At 40.1% G+C, this 13,483-nt stretch overlaps 1 protein-coding gene across 5 annotated transcripts in view; it reads left to right on the top strand.

The window, feature by feature from the left end:
• Positions 1–13,483, top strand: part of CMSS1 (cms1 ribosomal small subunit homolog) — a 249,293-nt gene that overhangs the window by 230,046 nt on the left and 5,764 nt on the right. For all 5 annotated transcript variants that reach the window (XM_072883772.1, XM_072883762.1, XM_072883742.1 and 2 more), the window contains 6 exons: positions 3,897–3,968; positions 7,030–7,159; positions 10,097–10,156; positions 10,855–10,957; positions 12,378–12,438; positions 13,322–13,409. In XM_072883772.1, coding sequence (XP_072739873.1) covers positions 3,897–3,968; positions 7,030–7,159; positions 10,097–10,156; positions 10,855–10,957; positions 12,378–12,438; positions 13,322–13,409 — 514 coding nt within the window. The remainder of the gene's footprint in view (positions 1–3,896; positions 3,969–7,029; positions 7,160–10,096; positions 10,157–10,854; positions 10,958–12,377; positions 12,439–13,321; positions 13,410–13,483) is intronic.

The following is a 13,483-nucleotide window of genomic DNA, read 5'->3' as shown; positions in this document are numbered from 1 at the left end:
ACCAAAGGTAAGTGAGCTAAATATCTGAACTGATTCCATGTTTTGATTAGGAAAGAGGGAACCGAGCAATACAGAGAAAGCCTTTGTACATGCTCTACCGAGGGGTCAGATGCTGAGGACTTCAACTCAGTGAGGATGCCTATGGAGCCACTCGTTATCACCATTATCTTCACTTAAGCATTTAGAACTAAGTTAAGACAGTTTGTTTGGAGGAGTTGCTTTGCTCTTTCTATGAGAAAATTAGAAAGGATAACCAACACAGGTTACCCTGCCAAAGTGGACTGGGACTGCTCAGCAGTAGCAGAACACCTGCCACAGCTCTTCCTGTCCTATAAAGAATATCAGTCTGCATTTTGGAATCAGGTAATTTGATGTTTAGCCACGAAACTCCAGGAGGCAATGCTTTACGGGAGCTCAAAGTCATGGATGTGTTACTGCATGTCTTTTAGAGCAAAACACTTGCAAAATCAGAGGTATTTATAGAAAGCTAGTTGTTTTGTAGTTCTGGTGCATAGAACATAACCCATTTCACTCATCCCTGCCTTATTCACATGCTGAAGCTATTCTGCAGTGGACTTGGCACCTTAGAGCCAGTCAGGAGACAACCAAATGGAATTACAAACATTTATGTTTCTAGTCTGCAGGCTGTCCTCAGGCTTACAATGAAATGAATAATTTGCCTCCAATGTGAATGGCACATTGATGTGTTTACTTTGTCACAAACTCCAAAAGTCAGAGTATATGGCTGACCTAGAATGTAAACTTTCACACACAGGCAAGAATGTTTTCACTCTACATTTGAATTTCCAGTAACTTGGCAACATATAAAGAAAAAAAATTTGTTAGAAATATAATACAGGAAATATTTAATGTTCTGTCTATGATTAACAAACGAGGAATTTATGACATTTTAGTTCATAAATCAAAAGTCTCAGCACAAATTTCCTGTTTTCTGCATTTTAAGAACTTCCATGTAAAAATAGCATAAAAACACAGAGCACAAGGGAGCCATGTCAAAAACCAGTAGGTTGTCTGCTCTGTGTCTTGCATAAGAAAAACATGCAAATGACCTTTTCTTAAGGGTGGCATGCAAAGAGCTATTGCATGCGTAGGTAGGCAACTAACATTTGGGTAAGGGTCAGAAGTTCAGTCTAGATCAGATGCCTAAATATTTTAGACTGCAGATCATCAAAGACATGTAATTTTACAGCCATTCACTACCATGAAGTTTCTCGTTTTCTTATGGCATTATTTTTAATGTCTGAATAAAGTGGACTTATTATTGCTGGGCTAATAGTATGCTACACCTAAATATATATATATATATGCTGTTGTAAAGGAGATAATTTTGAGTCTTAACATGCTTTTCTGAGGAAGCAAGGCTTTGACCACAAGCCTGCTGTGTACTTCCATTGCTGTGAAAGAAAGAAGCCATGGCATTCTTCAAAAAAGAAGCCATAGCATTTGGTGGTACTTTTAAACATCTAAAGGGCTATCAGTGAGAAAATTTTGTTTCTCTTAGAGAAAATTTTTCAGCTCTGTGGCACGGTTTTCTTCTTTTCTCGCAGATACCAGTTGGGAGTGTTTTGCAGATTTATGTAGAAAAGTTCACAATGTATATGAAGGGAGAAATGGGCCTGAAGTGAATGAGTGACATTTTTCAATATGCTGAAAGATAGGGATCCATCATATTCTGCTGAAGGAAAGAGATTCAGGTTCGCCCCTTTCTGGCTTTTTGATTGCTTGGTAGTATTCCTTGACTAAATCAATCCAAAGGCTTGTTCTCTGCATAAAATAAGATGTTGAACACGGAATTTATGATGAAAACACCTGGCAAGTGGTCTTTGACTACCTATGGACAGCTGGGATGCGTAAGGGTAGAGCAGGAACTGAAGGCAGAGGGTAGCTCTGTTTCAGTCTCAATGTCTGGGAATGCTAATGGTAGGGATAGGAATGAAGAAATGTATAGCGGTGTTTTAAAAGCACTTGAATCAGAGTCAGGACAGAGATTTTTAAAAAAGAAACAAACCAAAACTAAAAACAAAAAGCTTATGTTAACCCTGGAACAATTTTGTTAGCTGAAGTGAGTTTCTACTTGCAGTCATTCCCTTGATTTCTAGTGAAGATAATATCTGTTTATACCTGAGAAAATCACAGGGACAGATCTCTGTTGTTGAGGCAAGATACTGTCCCTATCACAACCTCTCATGGGTGAGTATTGATCCAGGCTGTGTTATATTCCAGCCCTAGTTGTAAAGTACTTTGCTGGCTGTAGCCAGTCACCAGCCAAATCTTCTCTGGTAATTCCTAAATATCATTTCAAACCTCAACAGGTTTCAGGGCCATTTCTATACAGTACTGCTGCCTTCGTAAGTGCAATGGCTGTGGCTGCATCATGGCACAGAAAGCAGGAGCAAGCAATAGGTCATTTGTTTATGTTGAGCATGGTGGTATCCTGGTTTTTATAGCTAAATTAGCCAGGGGAGTGGGGAGAAGAAGGGAAATGTACGCATAATATGAACAATTTAACCCCACAGAATGCTTCTGGTAAGGATATGAGAGTGGGCTTGGAAAGGCACAAATGTGCTGGGCAGGGTCATATAGTACCAGTTGTCATGAAGTGTCCTCCTGTTAAGGGGGGGCAGTGCCAGGAGGGCTCAGAAAGGCTCAGATACTCTGAACTTCTGTTAGCTTTCCTGTGGCCCTCTTGGCCCTGTTGAAGCTGCCCTCACAAGGGAACAAAGGAGCAGTTTCTCTGGCTTTTGGCTGGGCTCCCTTTCCTGGTGATACTTTTGTTCCAGGCTTTCCCCACCGAGCACCGCTGGATTTGCTGTTCCTGAGCTTTTAATGCTCTATGCGATGAGACTTCTCCGCGGTTTCTCACAGGAGCAGATTTTTCCAGCCAAATGCATCCTAGTATCAAGGAGCCTTTTCCTGCAGCTCAGCCTATTTTCCCATTGCTCTTCACCAAGTCACTTATTAAGCTCTAAAGCCCATCTGTGTAGATTAATTTGCATTTCCATGAAGTGGAAGTCCCTACAAAAGCAAAAGAAAAGAGAATTGCTATGCTTAAAACAAGGAAAGCCTGTGCCTCACTTCCTTTGTTTTGGACAATTTTAGGTGGCTAAGGACAAATCCTAACCCTGGCTTATGTGAACAGGGACTGTGGTACAAATGGACCAATTCAGCCTGCTCACTCAGGCACAAAAGAGGGTTAATAATAGCAACGCATGTTGGATGAAGATTATTCTGAAATGCACCATATATTTTTTTTTCTGTGTATTTGACCCTGCCTACTATGAGGAGACAAAGCAAGAATGGGGCAGAACAAATTCGAAACATGTTTTCCTAAATTTTGCATTACAAATGTAAAAGGAAATCCAGAGCATGATTGTTTCCAATTATTCTTGCCCAGTTCCATGGTATCTTTCACTGTCCGGATGCTCACCTTAGACCCAGTTATTTTAGAGCACTATTGCCAAAGTTTAGAAAAACAATCACACACAATAATAGAGGTTAAAAATATAAAGTTTGTGAAAGGTTTTGTTCATGTTTTCCTCTTGATTTTTTGTAATGTTTCAAAACCTGCTTTTCACCATTTTATGGAATTGTGACTACAACCTGTATGTTTTAGATTTCTGTTCTTTTATTCCCCTCTTGGTTACAACAACATGGATCTCAATTACAAAATTACTCCAAATATATGTAACTTTAAGAATTTGATCTCTTCTACAGGTGAGGAACCTTGGTTTTGTTTGTTCTTCCCTAACCCAGCATTACACTTTATGTATCCCCTCTTACTTCCCTTTGGCGCCTTTTTTTCCCCCCAGGTGATCAGATACCTGATGTTGAATCTTTTTTTCTTACTTCCTTTTTTTTAAATATGTTCTTTGCAGCCTACAGAGTGTTTTCTAAGTCAGCCTGAAGAAAAACAAGAGAGCACTGTAAAGGCAAAGAGGAGAAAGAAGGTATGAATGTCCTAGAGTTTGTTTGGGGACCTGGCAGTGGGTGTATGTGCTATTACAAGATTCAGAATTGGGACAGCCCTGTGATAATGAGAAGTAATATGGTCATAATGTTGCAGCCTCTTTTAGAGAAGAATAGAAATTCCTACTTTTTTGACTTCACTGAAAATACCCATTCCCAACCTGAACCGTGGCATTGTGTCCATACTCCGATCAAGGGTTGTATATGTCTACACCCCACTTGTAAGTGTTGCACACTGGGAAAATGTAACTGCATCAGAGAAAGGTGGAATTTCAGTTGCTGCAGAATCTGCCCCATTTCAGCGGTGTAGTCAGGCTCCAGCTGCTATTACATCTTTTGAGCCAAGAGTTATCCTTGTTCACTCTTCTCCTCATAGCATATGTATATAAATAAATACTCTGTATTGTCCCTCTGGCCGTGCTCCATCCTCACCCTCAACAGCAAACACACTCTGCAGTCTAGATGGAAATTATATGGCACCAGGCAAGTTAATTGTCTTTCAGGACAGACTGTAAATAGTTGGCTCCCTCATAAGGCTGAGAGGTGGCCTTATAATGTTATGTCAGGCCTCTTAATCATCCAGGGAATCAGAAGAGGGAAGAGTGGGGATTTAGCTTTAAAGGCAGCTCTGGCAGAAGTGACTGCAGTACTTGTTCCACTGCTGCCAGAGCGAAAGCATCCCACGACAGAGATTGGTGAACCAGACCTAACAAAAAGACCCCATTCTCAGGCAAACAATAGGGGCTTAGTTACACCTTTGGTTTCAGTGGGGCTAGGCCACTAAGTTGACATACACAGCCTGTCAAAAAACCCATCAGGAAGTATGTATTAGGTTGATCTATGGGTTCCAAACAAAGTGCTCTCTCCAAAAATAAGGAGAAGGGGGTGAAAAACCCTTTGCTTTTAAGCATCTGGAATGAATTGGAAGAAAAACAATAAAACTTCCTGCATGAAGAACATTTCCCCACAGTTCTCCTTGAAGGAAGAGAGTTTGTTCAGGTGTCCTTGCTCTTGCTCTTACGGAATTTCTCATTAGTATCAGGCTTCTCCCCTCCAGAGTGCCATAGTTTTCCTGAAGACACCAAGTGGCCCAACGAATGACATAATGGTCCTGTGGAACGGCACCTTACGCTGAATTACCAAGTAAAATGAGCCTGATAGTTCTGTCTTGCTGTCTGCTAAATCAGAGGTTCCCAAATGTGGGTCACTTAACAGTCAGGTTGTAGGGCTGGAGGAGAGCCAGGTTGTGGTTGACAGGAAGAACAACGAAGAGGTTCTGTTGTGGGCCTCATATGCAAAGGCTGTGTGTGCTGTAGATGGCCTCTGGTCATTCTTTGGGAAGACAGTTGTTGCATGGCAGAAAAATACAGCGGTGCCAAATGAGGGTGAAACCTGGGAAGGAATGCTGCAGATTCAGGCACTGCAAAAACCTGCTAAACAGCCAGACGTCCGCTGGAAAGTCTTCCGGGGACTGCAGAGGACTTTGCACCAGGCCAAAGGCAGAGTTAGAGGAAGGCATTAGCACTTCATCTCTGTGTATCCCACTGTCAAAGATTCAACTGGGGTCTTGCAAACACACAGCTGGTGTTTAGCAGAGATGAAACAGGCAGTGGCCAAAGTGGCAGGCAGCTGGGAGAGGCAGCTGCCTACTTTGCCTTTGCTGTGGGGTAGAGTGGCTTCAGCAGCCCCCGTGTGGCTCTTTCCTGTTCAGCCTTCTGCCCCTTGTGCTGCCGTCACGGGAGTATTTGGGGTGTATTGGGCAAGAGAGAGACAGAGCAGTGGGGAATGGAAGAGAAGGAGGGAGTGGGTGCTGGGATGGAGTTGGGGAAAGAGGGATGGAAAAAGATCTGTCCCCTATGTTGAAATTCCTGCTACAGCTCTCTTCAACATTGCCATTGATCTTTGCTGCCCCAGACCTTAGCCTGCCAAAATTGCACTGAAGGTACTCACCACCACTCCAAAGCTGCCAAAAATGCTTCCAGGCCCACCTCATCTCTCTGTGAAATCTCATTTTCCCTCACAGATACGTACCCTATTGCTCCGTCCTAACCACGCTCTCCTGCTCCTTTTCACTTCTAGGCTTATGCTGCCGTGTGTCCTCATGACGGCAAGTTCAGTTCAGCTTACGCAGCTGAGAAACCTTGAGCTGGCCTTTCACAAATGAATCACTTCTCAGTGAGAACAAGAGAGGCTTCACATTCTTGCCATTCTCTCCAGGCTGCCTCTGTCCTTGAAAATGCTGTTTTCTTAAATGCTGGCAGATCGTTCAGATAATGGGAACCCTGGGCTATTCTACCCCAATGATCCATTTAATTACGGGAAAAAAATACAGCAACACTTTCACTTCATTGAAAATTCAGACCTGTTATTTGCTAACATTCCTAAGTTGTAAAACACTATCATTATGAACTCATGTGCAGGCTCTAAAAATTATTAGTTTGGTTTAAAGAATTACACATTTTGGAAGAACAAATCAGCTGCTGAACTCTTTCTGCTTGACTTCTGGTTTTGTGAGCTTTTAACTCATTTTCATCACACTTGCATGGCATTCTGTGAATATAGCTAACCATCTTTCCTTCCAAAATAGGTAGATAATTACCCTGTTTTAATCAAAATATAACCAAGACTTATATAATCACTTGATTCCTGTTGTTATGCTCTAAGAATAATAAATTAAAACAAATGATGAAAAAAACCTGAATTTTCAAACTGATACTCAAGTGTAACAACAGCAAAACTCACAAAACCAGCTTTCAATTATGCTTTTGTTACAGCAGCATTTCAGGTGAGTGCACAAGATTTTTTGTCTTTGGGCTCACAGATCGTCTCATCAAAATATCTGAACTTGCATCCGAAGTCTGCATTCCCACTAAAGACAATGGGAATCTTGTCCCATTGTAAGGTGTTTTTCTAATTACGCTGTAATTAAGCCAATATAACTGTATAAAGTTATGGAGGATCATTTATTTGTAGTGTTATTAGCTAGCCAAAGAGCAGAAATTATAGAAATGCCATACTTACCTGTGTTACTTGTTTTTTTAGAAGAAAATTTCTGATATTCTGGAAAAAACCGCTCCAAAACCTGGTGTCCCTGCAGATCTACAAAATTTGCTTAGTCAACATTTTGGTGAAAACCGTTCAGTGATAGAAATAGAGGAATTAAAGCTGTCAGGTAACTTATCCTATATTTAATAGATAAATAATGTTTTTTCATTATACTGTTGAGTTCTTTTCTTCAGAAGAAAGAGGTTTTTTGGGACAGGTCTTGAGTTGTACTTTTTTATGGAAATACTTTCTCATACTGTATATTAATTTGCTGTTTAAGTAAACATTCTTTGGAATAAATGTGAGGTTTCTTGGAGTTATGGAAATGAAAAGAAACATGGTTTAAATGTGTCCTTTTATTGTAAAGTATTAATTTCAGGAGCTCACTTTTCTAATAGAAATTATATGATTCCTAATAATAGCTTCCAAGATGCTGACAGAGAAAGTGGAAATGTATTTTGCTTCTGGGATTATCTGAGTCGATCCAGATGCATAATAGGAGGACTGACAGAAGGAGACAAAGAAATAATGAGACGTCATTCTGACGTGGTTATGAGGTGTTGAACACGATGGTTTTTCAGGGAGTGGCATGAAATGAGATGGTAGTTTTGGTCCAAGTGTAAAGTGACCAAGTTTCAACCATGACAAGGACCCTCTTGATTTCCTGTATTCTGTCTTCAGTTAAAAGCCAGTGGTAGAAAAGTCAAAGCAGGACAGAGCAGGGTTAGCTTCTGTCAGTTGAAGGCTGCCTTAGAGATGAAGGCAACGTTGAACTTCTCTGCCTCTTACTCTGCAGATAAAGAGGCACTGTCATTTTATAGGCACTGTCCATTATTTGTTGGTAGGGCTCACGAAGAGCAAACGGCCTGGTAACTAACCTGCATACACCTTTGGTACTTCTTGAACTCTTAGTGACCTGTGCCCAATATAGGAGCCTTCTAGCCCAGCAGTGGTTTCTCTCTTTTAATGTCTAAGCCTGTCCTTCTAGATAAACATGCTCCTCCTTAACATCCATTATTCTAGGTTGACCCTTCGTTATTTCTGCGGGGCAGGTTCAGCTTTCGTGCTGAATCAAGAAAACCTGGAGAAGTCCCTTATAGGTTGCTCTGAAAAGCTTGTGTTAAATATTTTTAGACCTTTAGGGGTTTTAGCAAATAATAAATTGCTTTGGTTTCTTTCTTATTAAGCCCCATTGGGCTTAAGAGCTTAAGAGCTCTTTGGGCTAGTGAAGTGACCCATTTCCATATGGGTTGGCTCTTGGGCTGGATGGAGATATTTTTTCTTTCTTTTCGTGCTGGGAGTTGGAGGCTTAGAGTGACATTTAGAGTGACGAACTTCTACAGCTGTCAAGTCATTCACGTCAAAGCACTGAGCAAATAACAAGCAACTACTTGGAGTTGTGTTTTCTTGTTAACTGACACGGTGCAGAAGGTCAGGATTGTAGTCAGCATGGTCTCTTGCTGCAGTCTGGAGCTATGTGGGTTTTTCCCCCTTTCTGAAACTTGAATTTAAAATTGTTACTTCAGTGTTGCTGGAGTGTTGGTGAAGTCAGTGACTGAAGCTCATGTCCTTTAGAAACCATCTTTTGAGTTGTTCAGTCATTAAAGAGACTTAATGTATTCAGAAGAGCAAAACAACAGCAAAGATATTTTGCCACTGGGGGGAAAGGACCATGGTGGATGTGAAGAGCTCTCCTATTACCACCAAATGCTTATGGAAAGGCAGCCCCTGCCCTTCCCTACTAGTGTCAAGTGCATCTTTTAAGCATGATTTTTAAAGTAAGTCAGCTGCTGATCCTTCAGTTGTACACATTCATTCCCTTTGGAGCTCAAGTCCCAATAAATGTCAGTTTCTGGATTTAATAAAAGGGATCAGTGCAAAATAAAAGTTTTTAGCAAGACAACACCCATTAAGTGGCAGATACAGTGATGGAGAGTGGCTATGCTCAAGAAACTACACAGGTGGGACTTCAGCCAGGCATCAGCTACAAACCAAGTTTGTCACACTGTCTGTTCCAATGGAAATCATGGATTGATGCTGCCAGCATTAGCACAATGCACCATCCATGTGAACATGAGTAACGTCTGTAACGAAACCTCCTTAATTCAGCTAAAATATATCAGCAAACATCTCATTCTGTGGACAGGCACCCTGAGGTGCTGTGCTTCATGCAGAATGACGACAAATATGTGGGTCCCTGAAGACAGAGTTGTTAATGCTCTGCGGGAGCGTATTGTTCCATCAGGCAAAGGACCCTTAACAACAATAGCAGATTTTCACACCATCTAATTTTAATCACCATTTTAAGAACTTAGACTTTCTATATAGACACTGAAGAAAGGAAAGGCCTTCCAAAGAACCTGTTAGGACCTTGTCTTTCTTCATTGCCTTTATATGAAATTTAAAGTTAAATGGCATGTGTGTCACAGAGTGCTTTTAAGACTTACTAGTTAACATAGTAACCAGGTAAAAGATAGGCAGTCAGTGGGAAATGAAGGAAGAGGAAGGCATCGAAATGCAGTGTGGGTGTTACCATTAGGGTCAATATAATTAGGTAGATTACTACAATATGAAAGGCCAGAAAGAGGAACAAATTCATTGACAGATAGATTATTGGTAGGTTCTTGCATTTACACAGTATGAATTGTTTGGTTGATCTCAAATGTATTCCATCATAGGTAGACTGGAGGAACAGTCTAGCAGGTTGACTGTAAGGCTTTTGACTAAGACCTTTGATTGATTGTGACAAAGACATATGAAAACTTTTTTTAAAGTATGTGATCACACCTGTGCAGCCCTGTATTCAGGGTTTTTCATAGTGGGAGAGAAGAAAGGAATTGCAATTGAGTTGAGAGATGTTACCTTCGTTGATTTATCCAATATAAAGCTTCTTGTACATGAGGTGTACATTAATCTTTGTTTCACAAATGGTAATTTATCGATGATGGATTTTAACACAGTTGTGATTTCATCAGTATAACTAGTGGTTATGCTGCAAACCTATATAATCCTTTTGCTGTTAAAAATACATCAACAAAAATATTTTTTCCTTTTACGTTTTCAGATTCCTGTTTTTTGCCAGCCAATGATCTCACCCACAGTTTTTCTTCATACCTGAAGGAAAGTGAGTTAAAATGTTGGATGAGATGAAAGTTGTATGAAAAACATTGTTAATGCAATATTATTGCTGTTTTTATCTGCACCTCCAAATATTTTTAATTACAAAATATTAATAACTTTAAGGGGGTTTTGGGGGTTTTTTTTCATGGCAGGTCTTGTTTTTCTGGCTCTTTTTTAGTCATCACTTTTTTTGAATCAAAATGTTTTAGGGTTTCTTTTAATTGCTAGGGATTATTTGTCAGTAATTTATTGTGGCTTCATAAGTAGGTGTATGTATTATCTTACAGTAAAAATCCTGCAGCTGTCTGCTGACATGAACCAAGAGAATTTTTATTCTCATATATATATTTATATAGAACTTCTAGTCTGGTAAATGTATCTTTTCAATTGGTTTTCTCTGATATAAATTACCATATCTGGCAAATGAAGACAAGGGACTTGTCACCTTACAAACTGTTGATTTTTAATGCTTATCTAATTTGTTCAGTTATGTGATATTTCTGTATTTTATTTATTTGAGGCATTTTATTTTCCAGTTTCTCAGCCATGACTAAATATAAAAGTGTTGCCAGAGATCCAGACCTCATAGGAGTCAACATGTGTGTTCTTGCTGCTGGCTACCATTCATAATGTACTCTTGTAATTCAAAATTGTGGCATGTGGTACTTTCTGTGTGTGTGTACACGGACTTTTTCATTGCAGTCTGTCCTAAGTGGGCAAAACTCCGTAAAAACCACAAGGAGAAGAAGTCGGTGGTGATGCTGGTTATCTGCAGTTCTGCCCTTCGTTCCTTGGAACTCATCAAGTACGTCGATAGCAAATGTTGTGTGGAGGTTGGCAGTCAGTCAGAGGTTTTGTCTTGGAACCACAGGCATAAAGGCAAAACTGGGACACTGTCCTCTGCTAGCCAACAAATTCACCGACTCAAACTGATGCAATGTCCCTTGTTTCTTTAAACTGTGGGAATGTGGTGTTTGGTTTTAGACTGAAGCAACACTTAGTACTTCAGTTGCATGGAAGTGCTATTTTTGTTAAAAACCAAAAATAAAGTGTAACCAACTTTGGGGAAAGATGCAACATGTTATACTTTGGAACAGAGTAAACCATAAAGCATCATGATCCACCGCTAGAAATCGTGACTTTGCACCAAAGGCAATGAGGACGTGGTGTTCCACGGCCTCAAGTGCCAATGCGTGCATCTGCTCTGAGTGCCTCCAGGTCTGTGCCCATGTTCTCAGCTGACTCAGGCTGACAAAACTACTGTGCAGAAATGACTCTTTTCAGTGTTCCCTGCCCTCTTTTTTTCCCTTCTCTATCCTCCCCCCTTCTCATTCCAGAAGTCCTGATGACTTTGATGAATTAATGTATACCTCACAAATTTCATGGTTGTCTTTTGTGTCTTGACCCCATTTCCTGTGATTATCTGTCAGTATAACATGAGATGGAGAGTTGGGAAATTTGACTCCATGCCACAGATAGAAGCATAGATACAGCAAATGTGCCTGTAGTGCTTAGCCCCTGCATGCAGATATTACCATCTGAGACTTAGGTGGTTTATATGTATACTTGTATATAAACCTTTAGCTTTGCACAAGAGAGAATCGAAAATGTGGCGCACTGCAAAAAACATGCAGAGAAAGCTGTCTTAAATGACATTCAGTAAGTACTGAATATGTTGTCTCCTGCTTGATTAATACAGAACATAGAGTTATTACTGTGTGCCAAAATGGAGTGTCAGAAAAACAAGTCAGGTTTTCTGACAAATGAGTTTTGGTTAACTGGAATTTGGGCAATCTCTGCAGTAAAGACTGTGAAACGTAGATTGGTCCATACACAGATCTTTCCTTTTGTGCACCGACACACATGTTCATTCATGCCTGTATCTCAGTAACTGAGATATTTTTTAATTAGAATTTGGTGATTAGTCAGTTTTGAACTAAGTTAGCTGTGAAAGCCCAGGCCATAATTATTAAATATTATCTGAAAAGCTATCTAAACAATATTGCCCCCTACTGATATCTGCTATTGTGTTTGTCCAGTTGTTGATCACTGTTGATCAAGTAGCAAACAAGAATGTACATAGTGTTCAAAGTACAAGCAGGGTCACTGGGGGACTGTGTGTCTCGAGCATATTGAGAAATGCCAGTTAGTTTTGCTTTCCTCCTGTGTGGTCTTAATCCCAGGCCTGATGCTTGCATTTCCTTTTCCAATTTTTTTATTGCTAGGTCAATGACAGCATTTAAAGGAGACTGCAGAGTTCTCAAGTTGTTTGCAAAGCACATAAAGGTAAGAGAGCTGCAAGGGAATTTTGATAGAACAAATAAACAACTAACTAGTGTCGTACCATTTTCTTTTTAAAGTGTTTAGCAATAATGCCTTTCATATAGTGTTCATATAATGTTCCTTTCTTTAGGTAATGCTTCCTTTGGTAACCCATTGCTGCAGTTTGAGGAATCTAGCCAAATGCCATCTCCAATAGCTCTGGTGCAATCCTATGGAGAATGTAGATGCTTATGCATGTGCTATGTTTTAAAGATGTTCCACATTCCTATGAGAGGGGCTCATTCAAATAGCTTTTGCCTGTTTAAATAGAAGGCTCACACACATAGGTTTGTAGAAGCAAACTGTACCAGCACCCACATTTGCATTCTGCCAGTTGGATGCCTGGATACCCAATGTCCATACCTGGTGGACAGCACAAACTGTGGGGATGTTGGAAGTAACGAGTGGACATTTGGCCTTTGATATAAATACTGTCAAACACACAAATGTCACTTGCTTTATTTCACCCTTTCCAGTGTCTTAATCTTGAAGGAGTTTAGAGCTAATTCAACTTTGTCAGTTTTCCATATATTTCGAGATAATTTGTTTAAATGCTGAAGGAAGCATACTGTTCTCACCTCCAAAAATAGTTGGTGCAATAGCAGATTTTCAAAGTTGAAAATGACTGAACTTCTAGAGAAGTGTGATGCCCAGCTGGCTGTTATATTTCTTAAACTTTCTCCCAGATATATCAGTTTGACAGTTTGAAAGATGAATAGCTTTTGTTATTTGATGGTATTCTAGAAAGAGATACTATGAGATCTTGAATTTATTTCCAGCTCTTTGAGAAGAAATTTTAGAACAATCGTGGTTTTACTGTGCATTTGTCTTTCTCTCTTCAAATTAGATAAAAGAACAGATGAATATGTTGGAGAAAGGTGTGTTCCACATCGGCGTTGGAACTCCTGGGAGAGTAAAAGCACTAGTGGAGCAAGGTAGGAGAACAAGGAGGGGTTTCTCCATAGGTGTCTTATACTTGGTCTCATGAGAAACGAGACTTCAATCTTTT

The sequence above is a fragment of the Ciconia boyciana genome, chromosome 1 (assembly GCF_034638445.1).
Source record: "Ciconia boyciana chromosome 1, ASM3463844v1, whole genome shotgun sequence".
Taxonomy (NCBI): Eukaryota; Metazoa; Chordata; class Aves; order Ciconiiformes; family Ciconiidae; genus Ciconia; species Ciconia boyciana.
The sequence above is the reverse complement of the archived record's forward strand: the minus strand, read 5'-3'. Positions and strand labels throughout refer to the sequence as shown.